Raw genomic sequence first — 19,499 nt, 5'->3', positions numbered from 1 at the left:
AAATGAGTGCTGGCTTTGTGTCCTTAGCCAGCCTTTTATCTTATCTGTCATATAATGAGCTAATATCCAGACCTGGTCTAGTTTGATCTTTTGTCAGACATACTTGTTGCACACAATTCACTGTTTCTTAATCAGCTATCAATATTTAAAAACACCTGCAGATCTTGAAAGTCTGGCTATTGCAAGGGGGTGAATATTTCTAGTAAGACAAAAAAATCTGCTTTCTTGCCTGCGTTTTGTGGAATTGTCTTTAGTTTTGATTTTCAGTGAATCAGGGCAGAGAAAATCTGGAACTTAACTTTGAATTAGAGCTTTTTCTTTCCAGAGTTACAAAGTTTTCCTGGACTTGCATATTCTCCTAAAGCTGATTTGAGCTAAAAGCATTTTATATTCTGCCAAGATATTTTGCATATATATTGTGTGAGGACATTCAGAAACACACACAGAATATTGAACCATTTTCTAGGCATCTCAAAGATGGTGCTTTCCACACCAGAAGGAAAATATCCTAATGCTTTCCCCGCATGAATATTTCTTAATAAGATCACCTCAAAACTTGGAGCCTACAGCACTGAGTGTCCCAGAGGATGATTTTTGTCTTGATCTGTCTGCAGCATCTGATCACATAATGTTTAACTTCTAATATTTGGGCAAAAGGTCAAGCCACAATCTTATCCTTGAATATTCTTTTTTCTCCATTTGTTTTCACACAATTTAAAAAAAATTAAAAGAACAAGGAAATTGATAATTTAATCTAAGACAAAACCTGGGATGAATACCCTTGGCTACATTTTGTTAGTATTTTAAGTTTGCATAAAGAATATTTTTTTGAGGAATTAGGTGTACCAAGCAAATACTTCTAGTATGTACAAAAATAACTTGGACAAACCTTAGCTGACCTGATCGATTCAACTTTTCATTAACCTGCAGGATAGGTGAATAAATTATTTTTTATAGCTGAAAACTTAGTATTTCCTTCAGCATAATTATTTCATATTTTCTTTTCCTTCCCAAGATAAAACTTGCTTCAATCCTCTCTTCAACTTTGAGGATATGCAAGAAATCACCCAGCACTTTGCAGTCTGCCATGTGGATGCACCTGGCCAGCAGGATGGAGCACCATCTTTCCAGGCTGGGTGAGTTGTCTGGGAAAAACAGCCCATGCTTTCATAGTTATCCTCTTTTTGGAAAAAGTCTTGATCTTTGATTTCATTAAAAGGTACTTGTAGCACGCACAGTAGTTGGCTTTTGAACTTAAATCCTGACACTCTATTTCTAAAGTACTGGAGTTCTGGGAGCTGTGTTTTGTTGTGCCAGTTCACAGTAGACTTTGGGGCTGCAGTTTTGTGTTTTAGCTCTGATAATGAGACTGCTCGTAAAGCAGTTCCTTGACAGATATCTACATCTTGTCAATTCAAATAGTGAATTAGCTTATTTTGTAATGACATCCTGAATAAAAAATACAAAATTAAACTATTACTGTAAATAAGACAGGCATTAACCTCTACATAATGTCCTTCCTAAATCTGTGGTCTTTGTGAAATGGCAGCACGGTAGATGTTAAGTTGATAACCTACCTGGAAAATCCAAGTTGTTGGGCAATAACAAGGTGATGAACCCCACAGAATGTCATATCTGCATATTCCTGACTGTACCACGTCCAGTGCTGTAACTCTTGGAAACCTTGAGCACTGTCATTGCCAAAAGGCTTGGCCTGTTTAGGTCAAATGAGAGAGGTTTACCTTGAGATGCCCCTTGGACAGGAATCAGCTTGGCTGAGGAAGGGAGCAGCCAACATGCCAAGGGGAGGATTCAAGGCAAGGACCAGTTGTTCTGTGAGAACTACGTATTAAGGAGCTTATAAGTACTCTTATTGCATGAGCCAGTCTATTTCCCTGCTTAATTTTTAAGCTGGTCTGATGCTGTTGTTAGCTGCAATGCCCCAGTTGTCTATCAGAGCAGCCTACAAAGCTATTTCAGTCATCCCTTCTTTGCATTTGTTTAAATCATGAGCTTTTAAGTGCCTTAGCCCTTGTGTCCTGGACAGGTGTTATCGCTTCTGAGTTGTCAGCTGCAGAGGGCAGCCGTCATGATCTGTGGCTAGTAAAGACTTCTGCTTGACAAAATCATGATGGCCATGTAAGAAGCTGTATTATGTTTACCTGCCCTTCAACTGGGAGACCAGCATGCCTAAATTAAGTCATAGAATTATGGCTTGGTTTAGAAGGGAAACTTACAGGTTATCTAGTCCAACCCCCCTGCAATGAGCAGGGACAACTTGATCAGATTGCTCAGAGGCCTGTCCAACCTGACCTTGAATGTTTGCAGGGGTAGAGCATCCACCACCTCTCTGGGCAACCTTTTTAAGGGTTTTCCACCCTCATTGTAAAAAAACTTCTTCCTTAAATTTAACTTAAATCTACCCTCTTTTGGTTTAAAACCATTACCCCTTTTCCTATCACAACTGGCCCTGCTGAAAAGTCTGTCCTCCTCTTTCTTATAGGTCTCCTTTAAGTACTTTAAGTAAGTAAGAAAATAAGAAAAGCTGCAATAAAGTCTCCCAGACCAAAGCTGTTGCAGTAACACCAGCTTTTGTCATTACAAGGTTTAATTTACCAACAAGAAAATCTAAGAAAATAAAACATTTTGCAGTCCTTGGTGGTTTTTGCTTGTTATATTTTGGAGGCTAAGCTAGAGAATAATTAAGTGTAATTCTGATGGGAAGCAGAGATTTAAATACATCTTAGGCAGATGTTTTCCAGCTCTGCTCTGGGTAGATTTTTTTTTTCCACATGATACTCAGTTGAGATTTTGCTCAGAATTTCCTTCCCTCAAAGTTTTGTTTCTGCTTTGAAGAAGGCCAGGAGCAGTAAGAAACAGCTGTTTTTATTGAGCTTTCCTCAGCAGCTTCATAGCCTTTCTTATGCCTTCATTTTCTCCATCAATAGTAATGGAAAGCTGTTCCCATTTATCCCATGGTAATGTTTGTGTCCCTAAAAACATGCATGTAATTTTTTTGCCAAATATCTGGAACTCACTTCTGTAGTCCCTGATTCTGAAATACAGGGGAACTTTTTTGTGGTGGACCAGAAATACAAACCCAGTGAATGTGGTTGGAAACTCATCTCTCTGGTTCAAACCTTTTCATAAGGTCAAAATGTTAACTTTCCTTGGGAAAGATTCATTGTGGTCTGTTTTGTTCTTAGACATCCATTATCCTGTAACACATAGAACAAATATAGATTATGCTCCTGTTTCTGCTAAATTACTTGTGCTTGCTCCTGATTTAAATTCAGCTCGTACACACAATGATCTCATGATGACAGCATTTGCTATTACATCTACAGTGATCACTGTCTCTAAATATGCCAGTGTACACTGCTGGATGTGGTGTAATAACTCCTCAAAAACATGCTTGTCATAGGTATGTGTATCCCTCCATGGATCAGCTGGCTGAAATGATTCCTGGAATCCTGAAACAGTTTGGGTGAGTGCAGAATTGTTTACTTATTTTTCTCATTCTTCTCTCTGTGGCTCACTGAAAGAGCAGGCATTTGCTTTGGCCTGGCTGTCTGGCATTTTGTTTGCTCAAACTACACTTGTGGTTGTTTTGGATTCCTGTGTTACAGATGGATTGCTTTTGCCTTGGTTTCTGAAAGAGCTTATTTTTTGGCCCTTTTTGAAATGTCTGTTTATTTTTAAACAGGAAGCAATTTAGGAGAAATCCCATGTGCCTAATTTAGGGGCTTCCTCCAGTATTCTCTGCATCCCCCTCGCAGGGGCAGGGCACAGACAATCTGTTCTTCCCACTGTAGCAGCCCACATTTTCCTGTGTGGTTAAGCAGGAAAAAAAAAAAAAGCACAGTCCCATATGAAGACATTTACTGTTTTCTTTTCTGTGGCTTGAATGTCCTAGGGGGTCTGTCTGACCTCCCTAAGCCTCTTCTGCTACCAAGAGCAGATTCCAGGTTACCAGTTAAAAGACCTAGTGGCAGTGTTCCTGGGTTGTCTACCTGCACCATGTTTGGGGGTTGTTTTCCCTTAAAGCTCAGCTTTAGTAGGAGCTGTAGGTGAGAAAGATGCCCTTTCTGTGGAGTTTGTGCTCCTGGTACACAGTGGAGAGGGCAGGTAGACACCTCCAAGGGGTTTTCAGAACAAGGAGAGAAAACTTGGCATTCAGGTTTAGGCAGCTTTGGAAAACAGAGGCTGGACCAGCTCCCCAGTTTAGACATTGCTCAGTTATAACCAGCTCTTACTGCAGACCAGTTTACCTCACTACCTCTTTAGGGGATGTGTATTTTTTGAACTGCCTAATGTCAGGCACAGGGCTGTCAGTTCTGTTGCACTGCACAAAAAAATGTGATCAATAACATCAGCATCTTGAAAATCAATTAAACTGGAGTGTATTTACAAAGTCCTAATGAGAATGAAAACTCCCCTCAGGTATTTTCCTAAAAGCATTGAATAATCTGTTTTTCTGAGTGCTTTTGTCTAGCCTTCCCTTCCATGTATTCTCTAAGACCTTGAAGGTGATGCTTTAAACCTGATCTCAGTTAATGCAAATATTTGGTTTGTTTCTGCCCCATTTTGTTATGAAGTTTAAAGTTCATCACCCCAGTGACTGGGTATCAGGAGATGTTTCCCTGCCAGCTTTCTTTTAGAGAGGAACCAGTGCCCCAGTTGGATAGCTGTGATGGGGAGGCAGGGAGAGTCCAGGGAGGGGGGAGCTTTGTATTCAGGCTGCAGATTTCAGGTCTGTATCTTACAAGTTTTTCTGGCAGAGACTAATCATTTCCTCCCAGGATCAGAATAATGCTGTGGCTGCTCAGTATATTTACTTAAAGATAAGTGAGGATGGCTGCTGCCCTGCAATGCACGAGGATCAGGGCCCTCCAAGTATTGCTGGGGCCACTGATGTTGCTGAGGGCTCACAGCTTGCCCAAACTGAGCCCACCCTTCTGTAGATACACACTGGCATGTGAAAGAGGAAGGCTACTGATGTAATTTATTTTTAGCACTCTTCCTCATTTGTCTCTTCTGTTTTATTGTTGTGCAGGCTGAAGACCATCATAGGAATGGGAACTGGAGCTGGTGCCTACATTTTAACCAGATTTGCTGTAAGTTTTGTGGATTTTCCCTAAAGCCTCAAACCCAATTTCCCTCACATGTTGTTGTCCCCATAGCGTGCATGGAGAATTCCTGTTCTGCTGTGCCCAGTTGAGTATGCAAGCCAGGCTTTTAAGTGAAATACCACAATCTGCAGGATAGCTAATCCAGAAGACCTAGATTTTCCATTTTAAGGCCTGGGCTCTACCCAGTTAATTTGCAGAAGGTTTTTATAATGGGAGTTCTCTATTTAAACTGAGGGTGGAGAAAAGTTAAATCCTAATGTTCTCCAGCTGTTCAGTTGAACTGCTCTAATGAAATTTTTTTTTCCCCATACATATGCTTGTTTTCTGCAAGATAAAACTGGACCTACCACTTTCCTCCACAGGACATAATTTGCTAATTTAATTTTTTTGCTGACTGTCAAGTTGCAAAGGATATCCTAAATCTTCTCTTTTGCAGTTAAACCATGCGGAGATGGTGGAGGGATTAGTTCTCATTAACGTAAACCCTTGTGCTGAAGGTTGGATGGACTGGGCAGCAACTAAGGTAAACATCTTTAAGTTAGAAAAATAAATGTTACTGCAAGCCTGTGGAACATGAGGAGCTTGGCAATCTTGTATGTCAAGGCACGGCTGCAGATACAAAATATCCTGGGGTAACTCCTTTGGGGTTTATTCTTCCATTTGCAAAAATACTTCATACAGAGCTAGTGATAAAAATAAGTACTTTGGGGAAACAGATACATGTGGTACAATGGAGCTGCTGGGACAATTCTTAAGAGCTCATAACTGCTGGGGAGAACAGTTTACCGAGACATGGTAGTTTTGGAAACATCTTTCTTGTCCATGGCTTTGTTTACCAGCACAGTCCAAAATATGAAGTAGAGCACACAAAAATGTCCAGAACAGCATCTTCCATTTTTCAATCATCTGAGCCTTAGATGCCAAAAGGACTCAGAAAAGAGCATTAGCTACAGTAACTGTGGACAGATTGTTCATACAACCAGAAAATGTTGACATAAAAGAAACTCCTAGGAGAAGCTTGCAGAGCTAGGATGGTAACATTCTTTCAAGGCTTAGTTACTAATTATATTCCCAGATCAAATTTATCAAAATACTTTGACAGACAAACTTACTTAAATGAAATGTAGTAACTTTTCCATGCTGAAATGAACTTCTGACCCATTTCAATTCTCACCCAATTCCTCACTGCCTGAAATTCTTACATATCTGTGTCTCTGCCTTCCACCTCTCAAGTATTACTCACCTCAAGAGTACAGCAGGTGCCTTATACTCTTGTGTCCTTCCAAAGCAGGAGCACTTACTGTGGGTTATGAGCTTATGGTACCAGTTCCATCTCATTGTTAAGGGTGGGTTGTTGGGGAGGAGTGGGCAGTGGGGTTAAATGACACCCATCTGGCTGGTTTGCTTGGTGTTCCTGCAGGGAGTGATTCCCTATACACCTATGCCTCTAGTAGTGTGTTCCCTATATAACTGCATTAGTGAAGACATCTGATGAGAATGACTCAAATGTGAACCCCTAAAGGTGTTCTAGTTGGATGGAGGGGCAAAATATCATTTTAGGGTATTGTACATGTAGAGAGAGCAGGGAAACATCCATTGGTCTATTTTTGGGTAATTGGAAGGTGTCATTTGTTCAGGGACTGTGTCAGTAGCAGATACTTAGATAATCTTGCTGTTCAGATTTCAGGTTGGACAAACGCTTTGCCAGACATGGTCATTTCACATCTATTTGGAAAGGTAAAGTTCAAAAGATTCCTCTGGTGTATTCAGTCATCTGTATTTACCTCCTGGGGCTGGGAGGAGGGGAAAAGCCTTCACTTAAACAATAAAGGATGAAGTGAAATTGTGAGATAGGATTCACGCTTGTGTCCCCAGCATTTTGAGGGTGTGTTCTGCCATGGGTTTGCTGTGTCCTGAGTACTCAAGTGCATCTCAGCTGTGAAAACTCTAGTAGGGGCAGCTCCCTGTCTAGGCAGCCATCACTTAAACGTGAGTATATGGTCATGTTCTGAGCTGAAAAACCCCTCAGTGTTTTTATATAATATACGTGTAACTCTGACAGCTGGTTATTAGTGTTAATGGCACTCTTCAGTGCAAGCCTTATGCAAAGTGCTGGACTGTTTTCTGAGGCTGCTTTGCTGTGCTTGACATTGTTAGTAAATGCAATGGAAAACTCCATTCCAGGAGAACAAGGAACTAATCTATAAAGACTTTAGAACCCAACTGTTTGAAAATGTTATTATTGAAGTCCTTGAAGCTTAGTTATTTACTATTGTGAAATTGAGTTCCACATTACATGTTTGTAAGCCTTCAGCATCTGCTTTGCCCTGGAAACATTTATTAGGCTTCTTATCCTGAATCTTCTTTTTTTGTTTAGTTTAAAACCTCACACTTGTCTGACTGTAACTATCTGCACTGTGTTTGCAATTGTGAGACTTTAACATTACAAAATCCTGGAGTTTTAAAGAAAATTGTGGTACTGCAATCAGAAGATAATATTAATTCTGGGTGACTTCACTGGGTGCTGGAAGTGGTCCCTTCCCTCAAGGTGCACACACTCCTGTTGTCCAGATATGAGTCTGATACACAACTACTTTGACATGTCTTCAGATCCTTTCAGAAAGTAGCCCCTATTCTGAATGATTGTGTCTCCACTTTAGGAAGAGATTCACAGCAACCATGACCTGATCCATACTTACCGTCAGCATATTATTAATGATATGAATCAAACCAACCTTCATCTCTTTGTCAACTCTTACAACAGGTAAATACATTTACCTGATTTCTAACTGGAAACTTTTTTAAGAGGCTGTCCAGCTCTTTAGAGACATTACTTGTGTGGTGGGATTACATGTGTTCCCCCAGTATGAAGTTCTGCTTAACAGTGCCTTTAGGGATCTCAGGCGGTTTGCTTATTGGAGAAGGACCTTGTGCACTTGTGGGGTGAAAGATTGTGCACTGGGACTGAACTAAGACATTGATCCTTCAGTCTAAGTGTGGTTCTATATCAGTTATGGAGGCTACAATATATATATCAGATTACATTAACATGTGAGTGTCTGTGCTTTCTCTAAACTAGAAGAATATAGAAGTATCTATAGAATTCCAGTGTATCAAAAGCCTTTGTCCTCTCTTTTTTTTTTCAGTCGGCGAGACCTAGAAATTGAGCGCCCTGTTCCTGGAGTAAATGTTGTCACCCTTCAGTAAGTATTTTATTTGAGAGGTTACTGCGAGTCAGGGGCTGCCGTTAGGAAGAACTCCTCTCTTCAGACTTGGCAAACATATTTAAATTGAAAGTTAAGTCGTTCCCATCACTGTGCATCCTGCCACTGTGCAAAATTTGGGCTTACACAATACTTGAGAAGTTGGTGTACTTAGCTTCATGCAGAAATATGTTCTAGTTAATGGAGACTGTAGCTCTGAAGGTGCTTGAGCTGTGCCTATACAACCAAAAAAACCCAACTTAAAACCATTTGAAAACCAACCAACCAAAAGTATTCAGGAAGATAAAGCAGGTATGAGAATGACTGACTGTCAGATCTTCTGCTAATGGCTTTTTGCTTATGCTACAACTTATGCAACATAATAGGTGTCAAGTCCTTCCTAGCTCAGCTGCTGATGGTTATGCACAGGAGACTGTTCCTCTGACAATCTGGTTGGAATTGGATGGACAGATCCAAAAGTTGGAGCTCAAGGGCCTGGAGGGTGGTAGGCATGAGACTTTGATGCTGATGCCCACATTCAATTTCTTGTAAAGCAAGGAATAAGAGCACTGTCAAGGGCTGATTTGCTGCCAGCTGGGGAAGAGATCAGGTTCTCAGGCAAGGAATGTCAGTGGATCCGCAGCTAACGAAGGATTTGATGTATGTTTAAGGTGTCCGGAATACAAACCAAATCCTTTCCACACACTTAACTGTCTCACCCTTCCAGAGACACAAAATGCAGCTCAGGGCAAGACTGGGCTGGGTGGCAGAGATAACACCACTTGTGTGTGCTTCTTTGCAGGTGTCCTGTCCTCCTGGTGGTCGGTGACAGCTCCCCGGCGGTGGATGCTGTGGTGGGTACCTCGAGCCATCTTTGCCACCCTGCTGAGGGTGGGTGGGTGAGCCAAGGGGGCTGCATGAGGCCAGCAGAGCTCCTGCCACACAGCAGCCCTGCTGGCTACCAATCCAGCCTAGTGGCTCTCCTCTTCCAGACCGCAGGAGAGCTGCCATTAATTCCATGCTGTTTTTCCCCCTCTGCTATGCACCATTATTTAATAGCTACCACGTTAGGAACAATCACCACAGCAGTTCCAGTGAACCGCAAATATTTTCCTTTAGAGAGGAATCTGCTGCTGGTATTTTAACTTGCTGTGTGGTGCTGGAGCTGTGCCCTGGGTCACTCTGGAAGTGAAGAACTTTTTTGACCATTATAACTCGCCCCAGATGACTGGATGACTTCAAATGTTGTGCCTTAATGGGCATGCCCGGTCTGCTGGCCCGTGGCCACATGGCTGCTCACCACTTGGGACATTACCAGATGACCCCAAATCACAAGATAAACAACACTTGTTTCCATTGAAGTCCCAGAAACAGATGAAAAGTCTCCAATTCCCAGCTATGGGCTTGTACATGGAAAAAATGCAGTTAAAAATGTGAGATGACCTACGTGGGTTTAAAGATATGTATTATGTATACATAGTCTTCACACAGAATCATAAGACACTCAGTTTAGGCTGTGTTAGGCCAGAAAACAAGGTGTTAAATCTGTTTTCATGCAAGAGTTCATAATTAAAATTGTGTGTACAATGTCTTATGCTGCTATTCTTTTATATAGGTTGAATGCAACTCAAAGCTGGACCCAACAAGGACCACACTTCTGAAGGTAATAACAAAACCTGTGCTTTTTAAAGTAAACATTCTTCTCATATAAAACCATTATATTAGTTTGGATTAGCTGAAAAAGCAGAACCAGGGTGATGTGTTGCAATACCAATAACACAGTGAGAATCCAGTTCTGATGTGAAAAGAGAGCTCCTTCAGCCTGAGAGTATTTTAGTGGAATAAACAAGACTAGGGGCTTCTTGTCAGAGTTAACAGCAGGGAATTTCTCAGCTTCTCCATTTTAAAATAGTAAGGATGAGAGTTGAAATGTTCAGTATTTCACATACCCATAATGAATTTGACTAGAGCTGGCAAAGCTGATCTTGAGATATTTTGAAAGGTTTGAAAAAACTGTGACCAGAGTAGGAGTGCAAACAAGTTCGTTCTGTTCCTGTGCTTGCCTCTCAGCAGAAGTGTCAGGTGAATTGACAGCTAATCTATCAGCCAGTTTGGTCATCCTGCCTTTTATGAGGGTACAGTCCAGGATATCTTAATGCTATTTTCCAAAAAAAGTTGATAAAATGCACTTCCAAACAGCAGAACGTAATGCAAAAGCTTTGGCTGATATTTGGCATTCAGATTATGGGGGCAATCTTCAGCTTGTTACTGATGAAGTAATAGCATGCAAACAGTGAAACAAGTTTGGTCATGCTTTGCTGGGAACTTCTACTGCATCTCTTTATTGAACTGGCCAGTGAAAATTATAATAAAGATTTAAAAATTTTTTTTCTCTTAACATTGAGGAGTTACACTGCTGCCCTATAATGTGGTGTGGCAGACACCCTAAAAAAGTTATTGACATTATCTCAGACCTTTTATCAGTGGCCAGCCTTTGCTCAGTCCAGGGATATGGCTGATGCCAGATCCTGCTGCAGGCCTGTTTTGCTGCTAACTAATCCTAGACAGGATTTGGGGTTTCCTGTAATTTACAACTCTACTGTTTTCAGCTTGTAGTATTCCTTGGAACAGGACTGTTTTTGTTGGGTTGACTTTGAGGGGTGGAGTGGCAGGAAAAATGAAATGCTCCAAAAATATTTCATGCACTCAAGATAGCTTTTCTCATTTGACTTTCCCTGCTTCCCTTGGCAAGTCAGGCTGGTGCTTGCCATCCGCAATCTGAGCAAATCGTTTTTCCCTCTCACCTCTGAGCTTTAGGTGTTTCTTTTCTCTACCCTGTTTGTCATCCAGGTCAATACAGAGTCATGTTATTGTAGTTCAGAGCTGACCTTGCGACCAGGACTAATAGGCTGGTTTCTAAGAAACTGGTAATTGCTGCCCAGCAAAAACCATTTGTAGCTCCAGCTGCTGCTTTGCCTGAGTGTCAGTCAAGACACTTTGTGGTTTTCTGGGGTGCAGTCACAGCATTCATAAACATTTAACAGCTTGCTTTGATATGTTCATCCACGTGTATGTTACTCATGCAACAAAAGGAAGTGTTTTCTCTGGCAGATAGCTAAAAAGGTCATTTCAATATATCTATCTAAGCATAAGTGAGTTCCTCTGGCATTGCACTAACTGGCTATTCTCATCACGTTTCAGATGGCTGACTGTGGCGGGCTCCCCCAAGTTTCCCAGGTAGGATTTGGCTGGCGGAAATCCTACTAATCATGTTCTGCAGTGTGTCAGACTGCAACAAATGAGTGTTTTCCTGTAGAGTACTTGCTGTTCCCAAATGTCAGCCAAAAGGATGGTTATGATTTCATGAATAATGATGTCAGTTGGTCATCTGAGCTTTCTTTTTTCCTTTAAAGAGCAATGAAGTGCAAAACTAAGATTGGGAAGGGATATTATTTTCACTAATAAAGTCTTAACCAAGTAAAGACCTGAGGTGGGAATGCAGAGGTATTATTTTATGCCTATTTACTAAGATAATGTGAATTAAAGCTTGAGCCACTAGCATTTTAACGACATTCTTACTTGGACTATTTATAGTATACATCAGGAAAGTGGAAGACAGGAAAATAACAGTGCTGTGTTCTTGCATACACTGACTCAGCTTGACTCTGGATGAACTGGAGTTTCTAAAACACATCTAGGCATAAGTTCCAAGCTGCTAATAAAGGCTGGCAAAGTTAAAATTTACCTGCACTTTTGTGTTGCCTCACTAAAAGAGCTGACTTGTAAATCAGCTTTGGAATGTAATATAACATCTAAACAGATTTCTATGCAATATAATGTGGTGTTTGTGAACTTAAAGGAAAAGCTAAATTTGGAATTGCTTGCAGCTGAAGCCCCTGTACAGGTAGTGTATGCTCTAACAGTGGGAGCTGGGAAAAGGCTTTTTTAAAGCCACATGGTAGTATGTCCATTGCTTCTGTTATAGAGAGTCCATTCTTTGCAGTGGCTCAGAGAATTATGCAAAAAATATTTTCATGTGAAATAATTGAGACTGTAATTGAAACAGGGAGTGCCTCATTGCAAGAATGTCAGTTGTAGGCAGTTGTGCTTGTGTATTCCTGGTGAGCTTTCTTGCCCTATAAACCTAACTATCAGCCTGAATAGCTGAATTTGTTCTCTGCTGATTAGGAATTACTCAATTACTGGTCTTGTATGAACTGCCTTGTACATTTTGTGAGGCCAGCTGTTTTACTTTTGTTCCCTTCAACTGAAGTGAACAAAAGTAAAGCAACTTAGTTTTTTCTACAAGTTAGTTTTTGTTCACTTCTGTTGCTTCAGTAACTGCACAAGTAACTAAAGTTTGAGCCAGGTTTAGACCACTTCTCTTCTCTGGAAATGTCAGTCTCAAATGCGTGTAATCCAATTTGTAAAATAATGGGGTGAAGACTAGGGAGGGGAATGGTGGAATTTTCTCATAAAAGTTTTCATATAGTCAGTAGAACCCAGAAAATATTTAAGATGTCCCTGTTAAGATGGAATCTATAACATTGTGATATAACCTACTGAGCACTGCTTATGGTAGCTCTCTCTCTCTTTTGCAGCCTGCCAAGCTTGCTGAAGCTTTCAAATACTTTGTTCAGGGAATGGGATACAGTAAGTATTGGTTTTATGGAATGGTTGATCTTGCTACCGAAGTTAATTGGGCATCTGAGTACCCAGAGAGTCTTTGATCCCAGATGTGTCACCCTTTCCCTTTTGGATATGCATTTGCCAGGGGGGAAAAAAACAAATGCTGTATCTGGGCAAAGGGTTTTCAGATCAAGTTATGTTATTAGAGAGCTTTGTAAATGGCTTATACCCACAAATACCTGTTTTACTTTATCTCAATGTTTTTAAGGTGGATATCTGTAATAGTGGCCCCTCGTGGCATCACAGGATATGGTTCATCTACTGCACACAACATTTAAAACCTCATTGGCTCAGAGATTTCTTTGAATTGTAGCTGTTTGTTTTTCCCATATTTGCTTCTGACAGTTGCTGTTGTGTGGTTGCACTGTGAGCCTGGGTTGCCATCAAAGACTGAATATTGGAAAGTGATGGGAGGGCTGATGAGTCTCTTCAGTTTCCCTCTGGATTCTTGCAGCCACAGTAATGTTCCCTAAAGCTTCCTGAATCCCTCAGCCCTGGCCACTAATTTCGCTGTAATAATTTGGTCTCATTAAGTACATGCCTGGAGCAGGGGAGGTACTTCTTCATGTGGAAGTACCCTGAAAAGTATCAGTTTAACCCTGAAGGCTTCTCCAAGGGTGGTTAAGGCCAAGAGGAAGGCAAGGGCTTCCTTCCAAGCCTGTGAAGCAAGGTATTAATGAAAGACTCTTCTTCCAGTGCCCTCTGCTAGCATGACCAGGCTGATGAGGTCCCGCACCGCTTCTGGCTCCAGTGTAACCTCTTTGGAAGGACAGAGGAGCCGGTCTCACACCGGGGAGGGAACGAGGAGCCGATCTCACACCGGGGAGGGAACGAGGAGCCGATCCCACACTGGGGATGGTTCCAGGAACCGCTCCCACACAGACACACGGATCGAGCTGACACCGAACTCGGCAAGCAATGCTGAACAATCAAGCCCCAAGTCCATGGAAGTGTCCTGTTAGATGGCTGTGGGAGGTTTTAACTGGTGGCAGTGTGAAAAAGTAATGGATGCCCCCTGCGTATCACAAAAACACAACTGGTATTAAACTCTAGCTATTCTGTAGGATGAACTCTATTCACCAGGGTCTGAGAGGGACCAAAGAAAAGAAGCATCTCATTTGCTCTATCATTATTCTTGTATCTCAGACAGCTGCTGCTATTGTGCCCTCCTTCAGTGGATGCCAAATTCTAAAGGATACTTGCCAAAAGCTGATGTGGTTGTAAACACTTCAGAGTCAAACTAGAATTGCTCAATACCCTCCTTTAAAATGAAAGCTGTTACAGGCCCCTTTATCTCTTATTCTCTTGAAGTAAACTGGCACAATTTGAGATGAGTTTCAGTGGGGGAGAAAAAAATAACTTCTAAGGATGACTTTAAGAAAAGGAAATGAAACAAATGTGTTATGGCCTCATGTTGAAGCTGGAGTTGAATTCATTGTATATAGCTTGACTTCAAATGATAGAAAAATTAATGTATCGTGCATTTATAGGCCTTCTAATTCATTAGTATTCAAGCCTGTTTTCCTATGTACAATAATATACTACTAAAATAGGCAATTTTAATGTGACTTTGAGATGAACTAAATCTTTAAGGTTTTTCATTTCACTTTTTTGAGATTTAGTTCCAGTCTTCCTTTCATTCCCCCCCTCCTAAAACCTGCTTAGCCAAATGAGGACAGGATTTAAATTTGGTAAGCAAGGTAGGATTTCCTGTTTAGGAACTTGGGCCAAAGGGTTTACCAAACTGCAGAAGTTGGTGTAGTTGTAACAAGTTAGGGTAGCTGTATATGCCAGCTAAGCAGAAACAGCTTGATTTTTCCTTCAGAAAGCTTCTTAACTTTGCAGCTCAAGTTTTTTATGTCCAGCACAATTGTGATAAATTTGGAATTCTGTAAGCAAAGACAGATCCAGCTGTTCTTTGTCAGGAGAGATGAATAACTGTGGAATGGGCATGTAATTAGATACTGTACATTCAACTGCCACTAATTACTAGATTTGAAACTGATGAGATCTCACTGGTGCTGAAAAGCATATTCCACTAAGTGGTGGAGCATCAACACTGTATCTCTGGAATACAGTGTCTAATGACTGTGTAAATGTCATGATCTGCTGGTTCTGCATCTTTGCATTTCTTCCTGATACCTTGGGTTGCTTTCTTTGAAGCTGGTGGCTTGATATCTTTCTGCCACTCAGAATGTCACAGTTGAGTGTTCTTAAGTTTGTCCTTCCATAGCTAGTGGGACAAGATTTCCCAAGCTCCAGTGCATACCTGCTGAATTGCAGCCCTCACACAGAAAAAAAGCTCAAATGCCGAGCAGTTAAATAGCAAACGTTAATACTTTGGGATTGCTTGTTCAGAAGAACACCATCTAGGTTACTTTATATTGACTAACTTCAGCTCCTGTGTAGAATATCCATAACTTTTTGTGGGAAGAACAGACAATTTCCAGAAAGAATAAAGCTATTGTGTAAAGTCTATCAAGAAAAGTTTCTTAATGAAGTATTTGTATTTATTTCAAAACAAATAAATTTGTAACTTTGCAAAGTCTGGTGTCTTCATCTTTTACCAGGAGTACAATAATCTTTTTCAGTCCAAATATATTCTTGCCATCCTTTTGTATCAATGAAATCTTTTTGGTTTTGCTCATATCTCTGTCATTCCCTACGTTTTTGCTCAGAACTTTCTCTCCTCCCCCACTTCTCACTCCAGTCTATTCTCAGAAAACACCACATACTTCAGCATTGTTGCTGGCTATTTTAGTACTAAAGGATATAGAAATATATCCTAGAAAAATATTGAGCCATGATACAGAGTACTATTTGCTGTTTGCTTTGTTTTTGTCTCCCTAGATAAAGTACTGTCTAGTGCAGAGATCTGTGGTCTGACTTCCTCACTGGAGTTGGTGCAACACTCATTGCATCCTTTCTGATCCCAGTCTTATCTGTAAATCCACTGATGTGATGAGTTCCTCATGAATATCTGTAGTTATTCAGGCCTCTTGACTGAAACTGCAGATGCCACTTGGAGTTTCTAAAGCTGGTTTCTTTTGGAGGTCTTAGAAGAATGTAACTTCAGGAATATAAAGATTAACCTAGTGCCTTCCTTAACATTCCCTGGTTTCAGTGACAGGTGCCTTGATGACTTTGCTGGGTCTATTTTGGGCTGCTCCTTCCTCCTGTATCTCAAAAAATCCTGTGATAGAATGATGCAAAAGCAAATATTTGTCATGTCTGAGCCAAGGCTCTGCTAGATGTGATGATTCAGCAGTCATGACTGGACTGATACCAGCAAAGGACTTGACAGCCAGTGCCAGTGAAAACAGGAGGAACCTGTGCCAGTTCATCTTACAAAAGAAGGGCAAAGTTATGTTCTTTGCTGAGCTTTTCTGGGAATGGCTAATCATTCCTTCCACAAGGACACCATGCTGTGCCTGTCAAGCCTAGGCAGTTTATTTTGGTTTAATGGGGAGGAATGTATCCAAGCCTTATTGCGGCACAAAGGGATCTGCGAGCACTTCTGAGCAGCAAGGAGTTGCTAGGACCACTATAAATGTCAGCTTTGCAACCAGAAGTGTTTATTTGGCAAAGAACACTGTGTTCCTGCACATAAAAGCTGGAGGGCAGTACAGAGGAATGGTGTCTTCCCTTTTACAAGAAGTTATGACTCCTCTTTCCTTGCAGTCCTGGTCTCCTAGTGTCTTTAACTTGTGCTGTAAATGAAAAGATTAAAGTGGCTTGCAGATTTATTAGAAATTTTTATAAAAACCCAGGCCTTGCAAAAGCGGACTTCTGTGTTATTGTTGGAGACAGAATTAACCTGGATATTGTAGTGTCATTAACCTGGAAAACATGAGCTGGGGTTTCACTTTTTTCCAAGTGTGAAGGGCCATCAGGGAGGATGGAGCTACTGTGGCATAGAGGAAATTCTAACTGGATAACAGGAGCTTTCCAGAAAATAACCAGTTTACCCCTCACAGTGCTTTTGGGGTTATAAAAGAAAACTGAATGGGCTCCCAGGACCCATGAGGCTTCCTGATTGCATTAGTTGTATCAGTGCCAAACTGTCACTGCAGTGGTACTCTTCAAAACCCCTAATACAAGGGATGTCATTGCTGAAATCCAAGTTATTTCCACCTCTGCCTGGCCCTTGACATCTACTGTATAAAAATCTGACTAATCTTCAAGATATCTTTCCCGCTCCCTTTCCTTGCAGAGGGGGAGTGGGAGAGGATGTGCCAATGCCATGTCGTGGCAGCAGGACTTTTGTGCTGTAGGATGCTGCTGCTTTCCTCTTTAAGAGTCTCTATTGACTAAACAGCTGGAAATTTTAACCTAGATGGGTTTTCGAGGTGTATGATTAATGTCATGTGTTGTGACTGATGGACTGAGATGGAGTGGAAACTGTTTATAGCAAAGCTGCTTATTTTTTCTCTCCAGTGCTGGAATCCTCTCCCTGTGTACTTTTGCATCTTGGGCAGAGGATCTGCTGCAATCCTCAGGGTCCCTGTAAGGGGGTCTGTTGCATCCATCAGTACAACACATTGAGCAGTGCTGCTTGCACTGCACATCGAGCTTGGCCCTCCCCCTTCCCACATATTGTCTGCTTTTTTTTCTTTGCACTATTTTGCACTATTTCGCATTCACTGGAACAGAAAGCCTCTCCCAGTCTGTCTATATGAACAGCTGTTTTGATGTGTGGATTTAGCATTTCCACTGAGCCAAATATAGACTTTTTGTTGGTAGCTGATCACTGCTATGCCTAATGTTTAAATAACTGACAGAAAGGATGTCAGGGTATTTTAAGAGCTCCACCCTTCCCCCTCAGCCCTTTGTAACAGACAGACACAGCCTCTCAGTGTTTCTATCTATTGCTTCATTAAGGGCTCCATTCATTTTATAAACAATGCAGCTGCTGACCAGTGTTGGGGGGAAGAAAAAGGAAAAAAAGGCTTCTGATTGCAACTGCCAAACAGTTCAATGTCTGTTCTCTGCAACTCAGTGTGGGATCATTCACTTACCCAGCACTCCTAGGGGCTGGAGGAGAGTTGTTGTTTTGATGTCATTAAAGAGGCAGCCCCACATCCCATACACCCTACATATTTTTGGCACTGGTGACTGTGGGATGTGCATCAAACACTGGATGCAGACATCACTGGACATGTCCAAAAGAGCCCAAGGGCTGGGAAAGGGGTTAGGAGGCAGCTTTTCCTTTGCAAGCCGCAGCACCACAGTGAGCTGTGACCTGCAACAGAGCTGCAAAAAGTATCCTTGGGTGACCTGCCACTCTCTGCAATTGCTTATGGCTAGAGTGGATTATGGTATTGAGGTCAAGGTCAGTGCGTGGAGGGGGTTGGGGGAGGGCAGGGCTGTTTGCTAGGCAGCAGTACTGGAGAAGGGCTGGGGCAGCTCCTGGCAAAGCCTACATGAGCCAGGGCACCCAGAGAAGAGCAAGAGATGCCACCAGCCTGGGCTCTTCATCCCTTGGCTCTGTGTGTGTGTGTACCTCTGTGTGCAGGTCCCCACGAGGCCCAGCCCCCTACACACAGCATGCTGGGCAGGGAGAGTGGGGTTGCTGAGCTGTGGGTCTGCCCCAGCTGTTGGACCTGGCACTGGCTCAGGGAATAGCCAACCTGCTTGTAGGGTTTGGTGAGCCTGCCCCACACAAAGGTGCCACCCAGCCCGTCACACAGCGGTGAGATGCACACTGTCAGACCCACACAGATCTCTCCAGCTAGGAAATTGTCATTTACTGAATGACTGCAATATGTTTTCATTTAGTTTAGTGACCAAATCCAAAAAAATCTGAGTTCTTTATCACCAGCTGCCAATGTTTAACATTGATCTGATCCTATGGTGATTCCCTCCCTGCTGCTCATGTGTGTTTGGGGCAGGGGAGTTCCTACAGAAGTAGAGCCTCACACAGGGTCATCACTTCATCTGGAAAGTGCAAAGTACTCAGGAGATGATGGGTTTCCCAGACTAGTGAAAGCAGCCAGGAAGCCCTTCGCACAAGATCGTGTGCTGGGCAGCTGCCACACAGGTCAGCAGAGGCTGCAGAGGCCAGATGGGACTTCTGGTGCCTGTAGAGACAGCAGTGAAATATGGTACCTTTGTTGAAAGCTATTGCCAGAGGCACAGTTGACTGGAAAATGCTTAAAAATGTAGAGAACTGCCCTTCATGGAAAAAAAAATAGACACACTGAAGGAGAAGGCTGGGGAGAATGAGGAGAAGGCATTTTCTCATGACACACAAGCCCAACTGACCCATCTCAGACACTCTGAGTGGCCTCCTGTCCTGGACTAAGTTCCTGTCAAGGCAAGTAACATACTTCAGGCTGGAAGGCAAGCTCGATTTGTGGAAAAACACTACAGGCATTTTTACCTAGAATTAAAAGGTAGAATCCTTACTGGAGTTAGCTCTGAGGATATGTAAATGAAGTGATATGAAACAATGACTCTTTAATTAATTGCTTTT

The 19,499-nt window shown here is 41.9% G+C and overlaps 1 protein-coding gene across 2 annotated transcripts in view; it reads left to right on the top strand.

The window, feature by feature from the left end:
• Nucleotides 1-15,569, top strand: part of NDRG1 (N-myc downstream regulated 1) — a 39,778-nt gene extending 24,209 nt beyond the window's left edge. For both annotated transcript variants that reach the window (XM_082293991.1, XM_082293992.1), the window contains exons 5-16: nt 1,016-1,136; nt 3,425-3,487; nt 5,057-5,117; nt 5,569-5,655; nt 6,813-6,869; nt 7,793-7,896; nt 8,279-8,335; nt 9,138-9,189; nt 9,951-9,998; nt 11,537-11,572; nt 12,937-12,988; nt 13,721-15,569. In XM_082293991.1, the coding sequence (XP_082150117.1) occupies nt 1,016-1,136; nt 3,425-3,487; nt 5,057-5,117; nt 5,569-5,655; nt 6,813-6,869; nt 7,793-7,896; nt 8,279-8,335; nt 9,138-9,189; nt 9,951-9,998; nt 11,537-11,572; nt 12,937-12,988; nt 13,721-13,986 (1,004 nt within the window). In that variant the 3' untranslated portion in view covers nt 13,987-15,569. The remainder of the gene's footprint in view (nt 1-1,015; nt 1,137-3,424; nt 3,488-5,056; nt 5,118-5,568; nt 5,656-6,812; nt 6,870-7,792; nt 7,897-8,278; nt 8,336-9,137; nt 9,190-9,950; nt 9,999-11,536; nt 11,573-12,936; nt 12,989-13,720) is intronic.
• Nucleotides 15,570-19,499: the final 3,930 nt, after the last annotated feature.

The sequence above is a fragment of the Coloeus monedula genome (assembly GCF_965178545.1).
Source record: "Coloeus monedula genome assembly, chromosome: 1".
Taxonomy (NCBI): Eukaryota; Metazoa; Chordata; class Aves; order Passeriformes; family Corvidae; genus Coloeus; species Coloeus monedula.
This window is presented reverse-complemented; position numbering and strand designations above follow the sequence as displayed.